The sequence below is a fragment of the Archocentrus centrarchus genome, chromosome 10 (assembly GCF_007364275.1).
Source record: "Archocentrus centrarchus isolate MPI-CPG fArcCen1 chromosome 10, fArcCen1, whole genome shotgun sequence".
Classification (NCBI taxonomy): Eukaryota; Metazoa; Chordata; class Actinopteri; order Cichliformes; family Cichlidae; genus Archocentrus; species Archocentrus centrarchus.
In genome coordinates, this window is record NC_044355.1 from 852960 (window position 1) to 870542 (window position 17583).

The 17583-nt window shown below is 46.4% G+C and overlaps 1 protein-coding gene across 3 annotated transcripts in view; it reads left to right on the forward strand.

Moving 5' to 3' along the window:
• LOC115786703 (transcription factor COE3) overlaps positions 1 to 17583 on the forward strand; it is a 157294-nt gene that overhangs the window by 107552 nt on the left and 32159 nt on the right. For 2 of the 3 annotated variants that reach the window (XM_030739058.1, XM_030739060.1), the window contains exons 9-10: positions 592 to 725; positions 2028 to 2154. In XM_030739058.1, the coding sequence (XP_030594918.1) occupies positions 592 to 725; positions 2028 to 2154 (261 nt within the window). The remainder of the gene's footprint in view (positions 1 to 591; positions 726 to 2027; positions 2155 to 17583) is intronic. The other variant, XM_030739059.1, reaches the window with a different exon arrangement.

Sequence of the window (17583 nt, forward strand, 5' to 3'; positions counted from 1 at the left end):
TCCTCCCAATAAAACAGCTCTGGGTCCGGGAAAAGGCCGTAAAGCTGCGGAGCCTCGTCTTGCTTTGCGTCTGTCTGACTCGGCTCAGTCCGGACAGTCTAGTCATTACGGAGACGCTGTTTATGCGGAGAACCTTATTGATCTCTGCGGCATTGGAAAAACCAACCATTTTACATGTATTAGAGGTGAACTGACAGACTGCCTGCAGTTTGTTCCCTTTTTCAGAACCTGCCCACATGTCAATGTAAATAAGTGTGTAAGTATTACATCAGAATGAGAACTCTGCTCTTCCTGCTGCAGGTTTCCTCACCTGAACTTCTCCAGAAAGAAAACACAGTCTGTTTGAACTTTAACATGTTTTAGTTGAATTACAGAAGTCTTTTCTAATCTCAGGCTGCGATCACGGCCCGGCAGCCTCCGAAAATGTGAAGTGTGGAGGTGGAAATAATCGTGACAGGTCCACTTAAAATTACCACCAAACTTTTAGCTCTCTCACATCAGTCAGAGCCGCCGGCCCGACAGCTGTTCTTTCCCCTCGGCGCGGCCCGACTGTCACTCATGTTGCTGTCATGTTGTCGTGTGTTTCCGAAGCAGCCACTCCCTGCATCAAAGCCATCAGTCCGAGCGAAGGCTGGACGACCGGCGGAGCCACCGTCATCCTCATCGGGGACAACTTCTTCGACGGCCTGCAGGTCGTCTTTGGCACCATGCTGGTCTGGAGCGAGGTGAGAGGAGTCTTATTTCTTATCAAAGCTACCAAATATACATGTTAATAGGTCATTTTAAGGCACCGTGTTTGGCTTTATGACAGGAAAATAACATTTTTGATATTTTCTACTCAATCTAACTAATCTGAGCGAGTTTATCAGGTGAAATCTGTGACTGGTTCACAGACGAAATAACTTTGGCACAGAGCCTGCACTCGGAGAACAGCTGCACAAACCGAACATCATGTTCTCCATCTTCATCTTTCACACACCGTCATCGACACACACACACATTTGTGTGGCAGGAACACCTGCGTCTGTGTCTGCAGCAGGTCTGCGTGTCCCCAAAAATATGTAGATTCAGTGCGAGCTGAGCTGCAGGAGGAGCTGCGCATACGGTACGCCATGAAATATTGAAGCGAGTCCAGAAGAGCAGAACACCTGGCGGGGAAGGAGGGAAGATACACCTGCGCACGCCAACGGAGCTCCTCGCTTTGATCAGCGTCGTCTGGAGGCGAGCAGACGGACTCCGAAGCCCGGCGTCCCTCTGAACACAGACTGCACGCTGACCCAGATCGCAGGAAGCCCGTCGCAGTGTTTTTACTCTGAGTTTTAGCAGAGAAGAATCTGCTGCTGCAGGTTCTCGCCCTCAGTTATTGCTCCTAACATCAGCTGCTCATCGGAGGGTTGGGAGAAAGTAACACTCAGAATAACTCTCGATCACCACGAAGGAACGAACAGAAGAGCCGAACAGCAGAAGTTTGTGATGCTGAGGCGGATTTACAGAAGCAAACTGAATTAAAAACATGTTAAACAATCATTTCCAGTTTGTATTAATATGAAAGTATACTGATAGATTCAAGTATGCTCCAGCAGGTCAGTGATCTTTTTGGAGACTGTTTTGTTCTTCCTGTCATGTGATGAAAAATCTGAAAACGTCTAAAAAGAAAAATCATTTTCTGAATCTGGCTGCAGAGGAGGCTGTAGAGGCCTGCATCCCTCCGGCTCCCTGAAAAGAGTTTCTGTTAGTATGAAATCATATCTGTGGGAAACTAATGGTTACACATGTTTGGTTCAGCAAGACAATCACAAATTTACAGCATTTTGAAAGATTTCCTGAATAAATCAATAAAATGTAAAGGTGCTAAAGCACGGTCACGTGACTTCACTGATCATCTTCCTCTCTGAAACCACTCGGTCAGGGTTCATTTTCGGTGCTGCGTTCTTCTTCCACGAACACGAACAGACAGGTTATTTTATGGTTGTGCCTTCAAACCAGCTTCAACACTTTGTCCCGTTTGTGTGTCTCTCCTGATCCAGCTGATCACCCCTCATGCCATCCGGGTCCAGACGCCCCCTCGCCACATCCCCGGAGTTGTGGAGGTCACGCTGTCCTACAAGTCCAAACAGTTCTGCAAAGGAGCTCCGGGACGCTTCGTGTACACCGGTAAGACCGACCGGAAGTGAGACGTGAGCTGAACTGTAAAATCACCTAAACTTTCTCTAGACTTAAACCTTTCAGAGAGGTTTTAAATCATTATCCAAAGGTTTTGGGCCTGTGGAGAGATATAAGTCACCACCAACAAATCCATGAAACAGCTGGAAACAGCTCGAGCTCGTCCATCAACGAAGTCTTAATCGTCATGAGGCTGCTTCACCAAAAGCAAAACATTTATAGGATATATCTTTGGGAAAATCTGCAAAGGTTTGGCTCTTCTCTAACATTTTAGTTTGATTTAAATTCCCTTTATATTTCTGCTGGGTTCTACTGGTTTCTACCTGTGGGCTTAAAGCCTTCTGACTGGAGTCGTGATCCTCACCGTCGAGGATTGACCGTAAACACTTCTCTACATGCTGAAAGGGAAGTAAACATTTTCCCTGAACGACTTCCTGCTCTGCTCCTCCTCCTCAGCTCGCCCTTCAGCCTCTTTGTCAGCCGTCCGAAGAGTCCATATCTGGCTCTCAGATCAGTGCTTCTACTGTCGCCGATTATTCCGTCAGAATATCCAGATGTCATTCAAAGCAGCAGAAAGGTCAGCTGGAAGGCTGTTTAGCCCGATAAGTAAATGTCATTGCATAGGGTTGTGAAAGAGGCGAGCGTGTCGGAGTTTTCTGTTTAACACCAGTTTATCGCCACCTCCTTCCACTCGCCCTCGTCTTTGTTGGAGGCGCCGCCTCCTCCGACGGCAGGACGATGCTCACAATGGACGCTCCGGCCGCCGCCTCTTTTTGCAATGCTAATCTGTGATCCCATTTACAGATACGACTGACAGTAGCAGCACGCTTTGCTTTTATGTGGAGGTGTGTTGTGAATGGAGCCTGTTGTTATCTCAGTCCATTAGAGGATGTTCTCCTCAGAAACACGCTTGAGGAGGCCTGAAGGAGTTCAGAAAACCATCTTTTCTTACAGCAGTTTGAAGTGTTTTACATAATCAGATGAGCTGACGATAAAGAAAAGCTTCTGGAAGAACAACAGTAACAGCGTCTCAGGACACACACAGAGAGAATTCACTTTGAAATTCTTTCTGTATCTTGAACAAACTTTCAAACCCTCGCTGGCTGCTTTCAGGGGCGTGAATCAAAACATGGTTATAGGCTAAAATAAAATATTCGAAACAGACAAGAGACAGCCACTTAAATATAAACAGTTAAATAGTCTTTATTTTGCCGGTTGTCAGTCGAGCTTGAGATCGCTTTACATAAAGCTGCCTCGTTATGATTTTGTTTTCCTTCCTGGGCCAGATGAAGACTGTTTGTGGGCCTATTCTGGCCCTCGGGCCGTATTTTGCCCATGTGTGCTGTTGATGATGCTGCAGTTTTAGTTTCAGCCATTTTTAAGCTGAATATGTGCTGCTTTCCTCCTCTCGGATGAAATAGTTTTTCCTTTGTTTTGCTTGATGTTTTGGGCCTTTGGTTGAATCCTGCCTGGACTTTAAAGACATTAAAGTACATAACGGGTATTTTATGGACAAAGTAATTAATTGATGACTGGAAATAATATTTATCAGATTAAGAATGAAGATACTGCTTCATTGTACTGCAGGTGTTGCATATATTTTCACCGTCACAGCCTGGTGAGAATCTGGTTTAATGAGCTGAACGAGCAGCTTCTGTGGTGCAGGTGTCACTCAAAAACTCCGGTCTGCTACTTTAATCCAGCTTCCGCCGACAGACTCCGCAAAACCGAACCAAGAAACGGGAACATCTGACTCCAGTTTGATTGATGGGCAAACAACAGAAACGGGCGCCCCTGAAGGCATCACGAGGCTGAACCCGACAGGTGGCTGCATCACAGCGCCGCTCAGCTTCGTCTTCCCGCCGCTACCCGTGCCAGGGAGACGGCCACGGCGCCGCTTCATCTGATTTACACATGACATGTTCTGAGGAGCGCGCGTCGCTGTGCGTTTCAGAGCACGCTCAGTGTGCCAGCAGCGTGTTGTGTTCATGAATGTGAAATGAGCCGAGTTCTTAAAAACAGGCGAGCGGCGGGTAAATGAAGAGCAGCAGAGAAAACAGGCTGCTGATGTCACTTCCTTCATGAGCTTACACACACACACTCTTCAAAGCCCCCTGGAAACACTTCAAGGCTTTTCATAAGAATACCTGGAGCCTTTTCGAGGACCTTTGGTCTACAGGAGGTTGTAGTGGCCTTGAGGAGGTCTGAGTTGTCCTTGAGTCAATTTTCTTAGGTTCTTCATATCCTTTAAATGGACTAGTTCTTATATAATGCTTTTCTACTCTAATGGAGCACTCAAAGCACTTACACAACATGTTTGCATTTACTCGTTCACACCCCATTCATACAAGCACTTCCATATGAATCCATATGAAGTGCTTTTTTTACTTTCTAACATTCACACACATTCATACTCCAACGCTTGCGTCGGCGAGCAACTTGGGGTTCAGTATCTTGCTCAAGGATACTTTGGCATGCAGCCTGGAGCAGCCAGGAATCAAACCACCAACCTTCCAATTGGTAGGTGATCTGCGCTACCTCCTGAGCTACAGCCACCCTGATTACTGATTCTTAAAGAGGTTTCAGTGGTCCTGGAAGAGTTTCCAGGACTCCTTGATTATTTTTAGTGATAATTATGGAGATGGAAAGTTTCCAGTGTTTCTTGAATAGGTCAACAATACTTAAGGAGGTTCCAGTGGTTCCTGGAGAAGTTCCAGTTCCAGTGGTCATTTAGGAGAGTGAAGGGATAATGGGTGATGGGTTTGCTGTGGTTTCTGAGCAGCCATAGACTTCTTAAACAGGTTGGAGGCATCTTAGGTAGGTTCCAGTGTTCCAGAGGTTACAGGACTCCTTTGAATGGTTAAAGGTCATTGATAATATCCTTGTATGCCATAAGCGATATAGTCTACTTTCACATTTTTATGCGGTTAAAGGGACCTTGATGAATTTGCTGTGGTTTCTGAGTAGGTCTAGACTGTTTAAGTTCGTTGTAGACCTCAGTGATCAATCTCAGGTCGGTTTCAGTGTTCTTCAGAGGTGTTCCAGGACTTCTTCCAGTTGTATTAAGGTATTTAAAGGGGCCTTGAGGAGTTTCCACTGTTCCTTGAGCAGGTCTAGAATATTTAATGAGTTTCCAGTGGTTATTAAGAAGGTTTTTATACATCCTTTAGGACATTGGTATCCTTAGGGAGGTCCCAGAGTTCTTTATTAATCTTCTACAGTCCTTGAGGGAGTTGCACATCCCTTGAGCCTGAATAAATAGGTTTAAAAAGATTTTGGGCATCCTTTACCAGCTCTTAAGAAGCTTCCAGAGGTTGGAGCTGCTCCAGGACAACTTGGTCAGTTTTCAGTGGTCATTAGGAATTCAAGGTTCTAGATTTTACAAGGAGGTTGTAGGTGTCTGCGATCCTTCTGCGAAGAAGGTCCAGTTCTACCTCTAATTGTTATTAAGGTGGTTGAAGGGATGTTGAGTGTTCAGTGTTCCTCAAGCAGGCCAAGACAATTTAATGAGGTTCTAGGGGTTATTAAAGAACTTCTTAATTATTTAGTTGGTGGTCCTTGAGGAAGTTGTAAAGGTCCCTTGAGCAGGTTCCAGGGTTTTTTAAATAGGTTGGAGGTGTCCTTGAGGAAGTTGTTGGGGTTTTCAGGCTTGTCTCCAGTGGTTAAGTTTAAGTTCAGCGTGCCTACTCGCAGATTTATGCACCCGAAACGTCAAGAGGGGTCTCTGCAGCCAATCAGAGAGCAGTATTTCTGTGAACACTCCTGTTAGTATTCCCTCGTTTCCTCCCCCGGCTGCTCTGCCTCTCCTGCTGCCTCTCAGCTGAAGGTGGAGTGACGAGCAGTGGGATCCGAGTGTTTCCCAGATTTCTCGTCTCCCTTCCTCTCTGCAGCTTAGAGCAGCTTCAGGATTTGATCCCGCGGCTTCGCTCGGAAAAACTGGCCAAAGGCAAGAAAGCTGAGCAGAATGACAAAAAGCCTGAGAGCTGAAGAGATTCCTCCTCCTCCTACTCCTCTTCCTCTCTAATCATCTGCACTGCAAGCAAATTACAGCTCTGAAACGCACCAATCGGCTCCTTGTGTCACCTTTAAAATTTCGATTTTATTTAATGTCGATGAAAAACCAAAACCCATCAAAGTAAATCCAACAAAACTTTGAAAATATTTTTTTTTTTAATTAGAAACTGGAAATAAAAAATACAATCAATAAATTAAAAATTACTCACTGGGTTTTATTTTTTTTTTTTTATTTAATTTTTGCCTTTTTTTTCTTTTCTTTTTTTAAAGAACTTTCTGATTTTTAGTTCTTTTTGTTTTGTACTTTAATATTTTTACCACACTGGAGTTTTTGTATTTTTCTATCTGCAGTAGTTCTACAGATTTGTAGTTTTATTTGTTCTGCAGTTTCTCAGGTGTTATAGTATTCTCTACAGGTTTGTGTAGTATCTGTAGTATTCTTGTTCTGCAGGGGCCTTTGGAGTTTTTTCTGTTTCAGTAATTTTTTTTTTTTGGTGTACAGAGCTGTTGTGTAGTATTCTGTGGTATTGAGGTTCTGCAGGTTTGTAGCTTTCATACCTGTGTACACTGTATCTTTGTAGTACCCTGTCGTGTTATGTAGCACATCTGTAGTACTGTGCTGTTTTCCTGCAGGTCTGTGCTTCCTGGCGTTCCCGGTATCTCCCTCCTCTTGGCTGTAGGTGTTGAATCGCCGGTGCTGCCGGGTCCACGCCTCCACAGAGCTCGTAATGCAGGGATCAATGTGGCCTGTGGGGGGGTGGGGGGATCGATGGGTGCTGAGTTATTGCAGCGCTCGGCCACTGATTTTTAGAGAGCTGTGTTTTCCCAGGAAAGTCAATACCTCCAGGCTCCCCTCATTAATTTCAACCCCTCCATCCCCACTGCGCCTCCCTCCTCCTCCTCCTGCAGCTGCACCTGGGGATCTGCAGCCCCAGAGAGGAAGGAGGGTGGAGGAGGAGAAGGAGGAAGACAGGGAGAGAGAAACTGAGATGATGAAGTCAAAGAGAGGAGGACGGGTGGAGAAGGAAGGAGAAAGAAGAGGAGGAAGATGTGATTCCCGGTTTAAAAAAACAGACAGGAGGGAAATATTGATTCCTGATATGGAGATCATGTTAGCAGCAGATTATTGATGCAGGTCGAGTGTCAGTGTGGCCAGTGTGAGCAGAGAGGCCCCCCCCAGGCCTGTCTGCAGTTACATCTGACTCCAAAAATATGTGGACACCTCAGTACGGCATGTTCTTCAAACTGAGCTCTACTTTATCGATTTTACTGATTTTCTATTGTTCAGACATTTCATTTCTGTTTTTATTGGCTCTTTTATCTGTTGGCATGTTTTAACGCTTTACTCACATATTTGCTTTTGTTCTTTTTTGTATGTAGTTTTTACTCCATTGAGCCAAATTACTCAGTACTGCCTCTTTTCCTTCTTCTTTCTGCAGCTGTGATACAAAAACCTGTCTGTGGTTTCACAGACTCGTGTGGTGTAATTTGTGCCGTCTGTGGTCATCAAAGGTGTGTTGGGTTTGTAGGTGGATGTTTATATTTCTATGATTTTAGTAGAAGTTGTTTCTGTTGCATCTTTCAGTGTTTTTTCAGGGTTTTATTTTTTATTTTCTGGTTTCATAGTTTATTCTGCAGGTTTCTAGTTTTCATGGTTCTACAGCAGCTCCTCCTCCTCTGTGGATAAGTGAAGGTCAGAGGTCAGACTGGCGAAGTTTGTGCTTGAAACTCTCACTGTGTTATTCAGGCTAAACACAAACTTAAATCCAGGTCTGAAGCTGGAAGTCAGACCTGCTGTTCTGCAGTTTCAGTTCCAGATCAGAGATTCCAAACCTTCAGTCTGATATTCGTTCTCCGGTCTGGACGTGTTGTCTCCCTCATTCTGTAACATTTTGTATTTATTTTTCAGTTTTGTAGTTTTCCTCTTCTTAGAGAGAGGCTGGTTTAGTGTTACTTTGTTCCCACCTCTGAGCTGAACCGGAGCGGCGATGCTCAGAGATGTTCACAGCTTCGGAGAAGAGGTAACGGGTCCTTTGGCTCCTGCAGGGAAACACATACTGATGTCACACTGTGATCCTCACGTTGGTGCCTTCTTCTGGGATGCTCCCTCCACCCGTCCCCGTTCCCTCTGTGTTGTTTTTGTTGGTGGTTTTCCGACGTAGGCGTTTAGATCCCTCTGGGACGGCACTGAGATTAAACCCACCCCATTTACTCAGATCATTGTTTTACTGGAATACTTAAAGTACTCGGTGTTTTCCTGTGGATGCAAAGGTCAAACTTCTGCTGATGTAGTGCTGCTCTCCTCACGCTCTCCCAGTGCTCTCAGTTTATCCTGTTTATTCTGCGTCTTTCTCCTCTGCTCCATGGAAAACTGAGAGGTCAGAGGTCAAACCTACATCCACACAGGCAGTCTGAGCTAAAACTAATCCTCCAAGTCTAAGTGCAGTTTTACAGGTGTAAGCCAGATGTTCCAGGAACTCGCGTACTATTCGAGGTCCAGACCTGATATTCCAGGACTCAGCTGAATATTCCAGGTCTAAACATGTTTTTGAATAGCTTGAATGTTTTGAAGCTGTTTTTCTCAGCACCCTCATAATCAATGAAGTAATAGTAGCACAAACAAAGAGTTTCCCAACCTGAACTTGATTTAACCACCTGATGATGCACCAAAATGGGCCAATCAGTGAGTCTGAATGACCTGTGATGCAAGCCTGGTTCATGTAAGGAAGTCTGAGCTCTAACACAGTACCGGCCCGTTTTCTTCCCTGCAAAGAAATGAACCGAGCTGCTCTGTGGAAGCACAATGAAGCACTTTGTAGGCTCTCCTCCTCCTCCTCGACACACACATGGAAAACATTAGCAGGTTGTTCCAGAGGGTTCGCTGAAGGCCTGTGAACGTGTAACCGAGAGGCCGGCGTTACACCTCCGACCTCAGCTGGAGGAGAGGAGGAGGAGGAGGCGGCGCTCCCTCTGTTTTCGCCGTCGACACGTTCACTGATTGACTTCTGAGTTTTTATTGTTTAATTACTGTTGCAGTAACACATGGAGGTAATTATCTGTAGCATGATCAGAAACAACGAGGAGGAGGCAGCGAGCGCTTGACATCGTTTATGGCTCCACTCACGCTGACGGAGGACGTAACTCATCACTCAGCCTGAAAAAGCTCCGTCTGAACCACAAAAAAGAGAAAAGGCTGTTTTATTTTTACAGCAGGGATATGTTCGTGCAGGTTGTAATGTAGCGGTTTGTGTGTGCTTTAATTTTGTAGTTTGTGGGTTTTGTGTCATGTTAAATTGAACGGATGGAGGAGCGGCTGCAGTAACGATGAGGCCACAGGTTGTTTCTCAGGTTCAGGTTTGCATTTCTGTCCAGAGTCCGCAGAGCTGAGAGGAAAGGAGACTGAGCTGAAGAGGAGCTGCTTTAGTACAGCTTAGACTGCCGTGTGAACCTGAACACCTGACACAAACCAGCATTTACCATCAGAGCTGAGGATCCGGTGCTAACGAAGGCACCGCAGCAGCGCCACCTGCTGCTTTTCCTGCATGCCGGGCCTGCTGTGGAAATCCCAGCAGGAACATTTAATGCTAAAATGCTTTTTGTCTCTTTTCTTTCCTCGTCATGCCCCCCCAGTCTCTCATCCTGGTTCTGCTGGAGGTCTCTTCCTGTTTTATAGGAGTTCTTCCTCCCCACCATCACCAAGCGCTGTCATAGGGGATCATGAGCTCTCTAAAGTTGTAGGGTCTTTCCCTTACAATATGAATTGCCTTGAGACGGCTGTTGGTTGTTTTTTACTATAAAAGTATAATTTCAGTGAATTGAAAATAAGATTTTGGTCTGAAGCATCAGAAGGTGGCCCGAGGAGCGAATTCCAGCGTAAAAAGTACTTTGTGTGACGTGGAGATTTGAGCAGCAGTGAAGATCGTCCTGTTTGACACTTGTGTTGAAGTTCAGAGTAAATATGAGGAATGTCGGGCTGTTCATTGGAGCTGAGCTGCAGATTCAAACAGCTAACCGTCCCTGTGGGGATTTAATCTCTGTTAAACATCCTCTTCATTCTGCGTTGAAAGCTCACATCTGTGCGATGCCCAGAATACCTCCAGCAGGTGTTTAAGGAGACGTGTTACCTGTGATTTACGGCACAGGTGGACCGGCGGGGTTAGTTCTACTTCACCAAACATCAGAACTGTTCACAGCACGGAGGGCGAGGAGGTGGATCAATCAGCAGAGTCACTAGCTCTCTCCTCCACCTCCTCCACCCTCCGTTCACTTCTGCTGCAATCAATGCTCATCGAAAATACATGAACTTTAAACTGTGATTGACAGGCAGCTCCGGCCCCGCCCCTCCGAGTGTGTGAGGTGACAAACGGCACTGTAACACTCGTTAACCTGTGTGTGTGTGTGTGTGTGTGTGTGTGTGTGTGTGTGTCTGTTATAGGTGCTCCACAGTCAGGAGAAATACACATTTCTGTATCGTTCTACAGTTTTTCGTGTGGCCGGTTCCTCAGACTAAGTTGAGGCTTCATTCAGTGAAATTCACATTTCCTCTGATCCGTGCTGTTTTCTTTAAAGATAACCTGTAAGGTCTGAGTCATCACCTGTGAGGACCCGAACCCTGAAATATGTCAAATATGATAAATCAGGGAACAAAAAGTCATCGTTTAAACAGACACACAAATGAAAGTCCGTTTACAGGTGAAGCTCAGGAGGGTTAAAAGGATTTTTCATCTTTTCCTGATGTAAATATTTTGATTTTTTTTTTGAGGGAAAGCAGACAGCGGTCTGACATGCATGCAGGAAGTCCAGAAATGAAGCTGAATGGCCATAAAATCACAGTTCATCTGAAATCCCATCAGATTCAAGCTGCTTCACACTCTGCAAGACACTTTGCAACCCACGTCCATTGACGCTGTTCCTGCTCGGCTCAGGTTTTTACCTGCTGGTTTATGAGAAAAACAGAAAATTCCAGTTTCTGTGTAATTTTGATCCATAGGCGAGTAAAACTTTATTTAAATAACATAAACATATCCAGGTGGAAGCAGTGAGCAAACATGAAGGCAGCAGCCACAAAACTACACAAATAATGGAAACCGACTCAGTCAAAAAACGTGAAGAAATAAAATAACCAATTAGCACAAAGGAATCTGTTACAAGAAGCAGAAATGAAATAAAATAATTAGAACGAGGAGCTGGAGAAAGGTTCCCCTGATGCAGCACAGCTGGGTGAAACCGCACGGCTGCAGCCAAAATAAAGCCTCACCTGCACAGGTGGAGCTCTGGAAAAAGAAGCTGGCACACTGATCTTTGTTTGCTCAAAACATGTTTGTGTTGAATTTAATGTAGATTTTCATCATTATTTGAGATATACGTGTGAAAATGGATGGAAATAGATGGAAAAAGGTACATTTCACCTGTTTTCACACCAACGTGACAACAAAAACAAATTTAAACACGACTTTTTTCACGCGTGCGGAGGCGCGTCGCGCGCAGTGATGAAACAACACGAGTGCCGTCGCGTTCCCGCCTTTGATCTCGCCCGTCGTGTCGTCTTTTAATAGACGGCAGAAGTGTGCTCTCTGCCGCGGGAATTCCTCGACTCTCAGCAGAGACGCACCACATTTCATATATCAAAGGGCTCCGCTTTGGGAACGAGGACTCGTGGAACTAATGTCGGGTAATTAGCCGTTTCTGCGGGGGCATTTTCGGCCGCCACTCCAGAAAATAATAACTTCTCAGGTGGGGGGCCTATTTCTTTGAGGCACTCGGCTCTCATCGCGGCGAGGTAATTATTCGCTGATTAACACGCGGGGCTGGGAGGATGTTCGCTCTAATCACAGGGGCTGTGGCGTCAGCGGCGGCTCTCGGAGGAGGAAGCAGAAGGGAGTGGGTGTTCGAGTGGGTGTTCGATGTACGCATGTGGGTTACAGAGAAGAGACGGCCATACCTGCAGGGTCGGGAGGGACGCGCTGATCATCTTCAAAAAGCTTCATCTTCATCACACAGTCAAACCAACACTAACAGAAGGCTGATGGATCTGATGCCAAACAACACCTAAATACCCGTAATTCATCCGCCTCTGAAAGTAGTCCCCACACACTGCGTGGATTTCTTCTTAAAGTGTAGTTGGACCCCTGAGTGGAGGCCTGAGTTGCATTTGGTCTCTTCTTGCTCTTCTTTGCATTTCCAGCTTGTTGGAAGTCTTCATGTTTGACCCCACACAGCTTCCTCTTCTCCTCATCACACCAGCACCTGGTAAACTAAAAACACTGAAAAGCTGTAGAGGAAGCAAAGATCTTGATGCATATGCATATATAGCTGACCCCACTCTGTCGTTTGAAGTTTGAGACTGAAACTTTGTTTCACGTTAACAGAGCCGCCGCGTCTCTGTGATGTCACCAGATCAATAATCCGGTAGAAAGATGCAGTCAAGGCGTTACGGCAGCCTGTCAGCAGCCTCGCCGCCCCAGCTGACGCCGGTTGGCCACTCGACAAGCAGAAAAACAAATCAGCCCGTCCACTTAAGGCTCAGCATGCTGTGCATCTGTCAGCAGTCCCCCCCCCCCTCCACACACACACACACACACACACATACACTGAAGGAGGTGAGGAATCATCAGCTGAGGTGATCTGCGGCCGTGAGGCCAAACGCCGCGCTGGCCTGCATCAATCATGTTGCCGGGGGAGATGGGAAATTGCAGCACATGTTGCTGCGCGATGGAGGAGCGGCGATGTTTCATCTGCCATACGCCGCCTATTTGAAATGATGAGAGTAATACAGGAGGAAGCCACGCAGAGCTGAAGTGTGTCGGCTCATCGGGGACACGAGAGCGCCTTCAACAAGGCCGTGAACGCCAAACAAAAAGGTAAAGGTGAGCAGAGACCTGAACTGTGCGTTTCATCTCCGGCTGGTAAATATGTACAAACCAGCGGCGTGGAAAAGCACATTCAGCGGCGAGCAGCAGCAAATGAAAGATAAATGTAAACAGGAGTGAGGAGGATGTAAACAGAGGCGGGCTCTCCCCAGAAGCGCGGCGCCCTGCTGGATTGTGGGAGCCGAAGCGAGCGGCGTAATGAGCCTGCAGAGCTGTTCCAGTAATCCGGCGTCCTCCCTCCCAGAGCTCTGATCCTCTGATCTGTGATCAGCCGCCATCTGCAACCAGAAGGCGTGAACGATCCCAGAGCGAGGAGAGGAAGAGGAAGCTTCCCCCTCAGCTCGGCATCAGGGTGAAGTGGCACAGGTGCGACTCACCTGGAGGTCAGTGTGACAGCAGGAGAAGCAGCAATCAGGATGTTCAGGAAGAACTCGTAAATCAAATTTTTGAAGGTTTCAAAACTTATTTTTCAGCTTAAAAATGACTGATTTTAATAAAAACAGGAAGTCACAGGCAGAGAAACTCTGAGCATTTGATTCTTGCTGTGGCCGCACCCTTTCACAATAAAAGCTGGGTAATTAGAGATGCAGTGATGGAAAATTTCATTTCAAAGTCTGAGCTGCTGATCGTTGAGTGAGAATAACTTCCTGTGCAGACGTCACTGCGGCCGGCTTCACTTCGGTTCAACTCTTTAACTGTATTTGTGTCTCATTATAGATCTTATGAAATACTCAGTGACTTTAGGCAGGCTGACGCTCAGACGTGTAATGTTACGTCCTCACTGTCGCCCTGCTTTGTTTTAAAGCCGTCTCATCCTGTTTTTTTTTCCTGCTTTATGTAAAAGTGTGTTTTACGTGTGTGACACCTGCATTTATGTGACAGTTTTATGTATTTAAGTCTTTTTGAAATCGGCCGTCCTGACTGCTCAGACATTATTAATTGAACAGGAGCTGCTGGATGTTCCTGTTTTACACATAATTTTGGTGTTTGTGCAGGAAGTGAACGTCTCTGCTGTAAATGTGTGAAATATCCTCCTCCCCTCCGATGCTTCAAATCAGCCGTGAAGAAATGAGTTTCAAATGTGATCCGCCTCCCCCTCCTCGTCTCCCCTTCGTCTCCTCAGTCACTTAGTGGTCCAATAACCGAGCGTGCCGCTCAGCAGGACATCGGCCGACCGTTTGATCACCTTCACAGCGAGAGCAGAGAGAAGAACCCAGAGAGGGAGAGCGAGATAAATACTTGATGAAATATATAAAGAATCCCCTCCTCTTGCTCGCCTCTCTCTCCCGCCCTCCTCTCACCTCTGAATTATCTTCCTCTGCTCCTTTTCTGATTTATAAAAAGCATCAGACGGCAGGAGAAAGCGACGGCCGCGGCCTCCTCGCACAGAAAAAAGAGGAGCAGAGAAAAATCAATACAAATTACGATGGAGAAAGTGGCACTGATGCCTGGAATTGCAGCATATGTTTACACTAAATCAGGCAATCTGTCTTCATATGGGCGGTGTAATGCGTGGGGTGGGGGGAGGACAGGCGGGCGGGGAGGGTGAAAGGGGGGGTCAGGGTTCGCGCTGCCAGCCACCGCTCCAATTATTCTTCTCTTTGCAGGGAGGCGGTCGGTATCGATTGGCTGGGAGGAGCACGGGGCCCTGCAGGCAGCCAATGGGGGGTGGGGTCAAAGTGCAGCAAGATTTTAATATGGCGAAGTAATGGGCTTAATTTCTGCAGAGGGAGGGGGTAGATCCATTCAGAGGTTCATTAAAAGCCTCTGTCTTTGTTTCATTCTCCATCTGTGATCATCTCCACCTCCTGTGATGATCGGGACCTCAGAGCGTCACCTCTCAGGAGAGAGGCGTCTGCATCCAGCCTCCATCTTCCTCCAGATGATCCACTTTTATCAGTGGAACACTGACTGATGCTAAAAGAGGCGAATACGAGACCGAAAATGTTCTCAGACAGAGCAACACCAGAGCAGCTCGTTCAGAAGCTTCCAGAACAAAAGTCTCTGATTCAGTTCTGAAACTTTGGAAACACACCAAAGTTTAGCCTGAACCCAAGCATTGACCTCTGAGGTGTCAGAAGCTGCAGTTCCTCTGCAGTCCAGCAGAGGCAGCAGTGAGTCAGTCCCCATAGACTCCCATGTTAAACCTTTCCAGCAGAAATAACCATGTTTACAGCCTGATACAGAAACTGCTTTGGTCTCTGTGGATAATTTGTGGGTGCAGCTTCATAACCAAACTAGCTAGCATTAGCTATAAGGTAGCATTCTGTCGTCTCATCCAAATATGGCCGCTAATTACGCTAAAAAACAACAAATCAGCAGCCAAACTGCTAACACCGAGGCTTCAAAGTGTTTAGAAACACGGATGACATCATGGTGATTACGCCCACGTGTTTGGTGATTAGACCCAAGGCCGGAGATCAGGATTGGTCAACTCACAATCGCACTTCCTCTGTAGACAGGAAGTTGAAAGATAAAACTAGCCTTTGAAGCGTGTCTCTGTTTATGAAACATTAAATATTTTGTTTTTCAAGTTTCATCGTATTGTCTCGACCTTCTGAAAACGCCACATGAACTTACACTCCAAAAAAACCCCAAGGTGGTGGCCATGGTGATGTCAAAGGGTATACCTCTGTCTTTTATATACAGTCTATATTTTGAGTTTTCATAAAGAGAAGCCATCCCAAAAGACAACACACAAAGATTTTAGCAACTTTAAATCTACTGAAAAGACACCTGAAAACCTTTAACAACTTCTCTTAAAAAAATGCTCAAAATGACCGAAGAAGCGAGAGAACCTCTGAGGACAGAGGCATGAGGCTTTTCATGTTCTTCAGGAACATCCAGAGATTTTAAACACACGTCCAGAGTTCAGAGATTCTTTTAGCACAGCTCAGACTCAGATCTCAGCGATCTGGAGGAACTTTTAGCCCTGAGAAAGTTTCTGCTACTTCTGGTGTTTACTCGCAGACGTGTCGCCTCTGATTGAAACACATCAGCATCATTTCTCCACATCTGAGATCAGCTCAGAGGTCAGAGATGAGAACACTTCCTCTTGTGATGGAGATGGTGGAGTTAACAATCACAGGCCTCCTCCTCCTCCTCCCTCTGAGTGTAAATGGGTTTTTTATTCTATTGCAGCCGTTCCCATAGTGCCTCTCACTTGTTTTATAAGTTGGGATGTATGTACGCAGCGCCGAGAGGCAATCCAGTTTGGGATTCGCTGCTGATTGCTGCTCGTGTCGTCCCGGTGCATTATCTCCATTCATCCTCTGCTGCTCTGCATCCCCCCAAAAAGTCTCTTTGGGATCCCACAATGAATCGCTCTTTCATTCACGACGGGCCGAGGTAATAGATTCAGGCCGCGCTGCTCTCTGCTTCCTCTCAGGGAGGCGGGGAGGCGAGGAATCCAACATGGCAGCCCCTGCGGCGAGGGCCTTGTCCCTCAGCACTCTGTCACCCTTCAGATATCATCCCCACCCCAGTCGCAGCCTGAAAGCCCCTTTTCTCCTCCGCCGCCGCTTGAAACGGGCTCCGACAAATTTGATTTAGCAGCTCGCGGTCGCCCATTCCCGGGAAAAGAAAACAAATATTGTTATAATGGTAATAACATCTATTTGGAGCGCTGGCGACAAACGGCGGCGGGGCCCTTTGAAGGAGACCCCTCTGTGCCGCCGTATAGCTGCCTTATTCTTATTCATGAAAGCCGCGGTTATGCATATTAGCGCAAACTAGCTATTCTACTCAGCAGCATTTGGAGTGTCAATCATCCTTACAGAATACAAGAGCCAACAGTGACAAAAGCGGAGTGGGCAAGATCGGCTGACAAATTGTCCCCAAAGTCAAATTTGACAGCCTTTTATGATTAATGGGCTTGATTATGGAGAAGTATCTCCCCGAACTCATTTCCGGGTGTTTCTCCAGCTCTGCTCAGTGCATATGGAGGGGGGGGAGGAGGAGGAGGAGGAGGAAGGCAGATTGTTTGTGGAGGTGAATGAGTGGAGGAGAAAAGAAGAGAGCGAGCGGGCTCGGTGGAGGGGAGGTTGGATTGAATTAGCAGTGGAGGAGAGGTGGAGTGTGAGGTCTCACACTTGATAAACAGCAGCCGAGATAAGCGCGAGCGTGATCAGCTGACTGCCCTCTCTGTGAGCGCTCGCTGCTAATACAAACCAACAGGAGGTCAGAGGGCGCGGAGGGCAGGGAGGTGAAACCATCCCGGTGGAGTTCACACTTTGGGAAATGACAGGAAGTCACGGAAAACCCGGAAAACGTGCCTACTTCCTGTCACTGCTGTTGTTTGAAGTGGATTTTCTTACCAGTGTTGCATTAAAATGACATCGGTGTGTGATGTTCACGTGCAGAGAGGCTGGAGACGTGTTTGTTTCAGCACTTTTATTCTGAAATGCAAAATCTTTAAAGGAAGGCTGAATTATGTTGATGCTCCGAGGACATATTTGATGTTTAGTGTAACTTCTATAGTACTGCAACAAAAACAACCGGAGCAGGAAGTACACAGAGATTCAAAACAGCTGCAAAA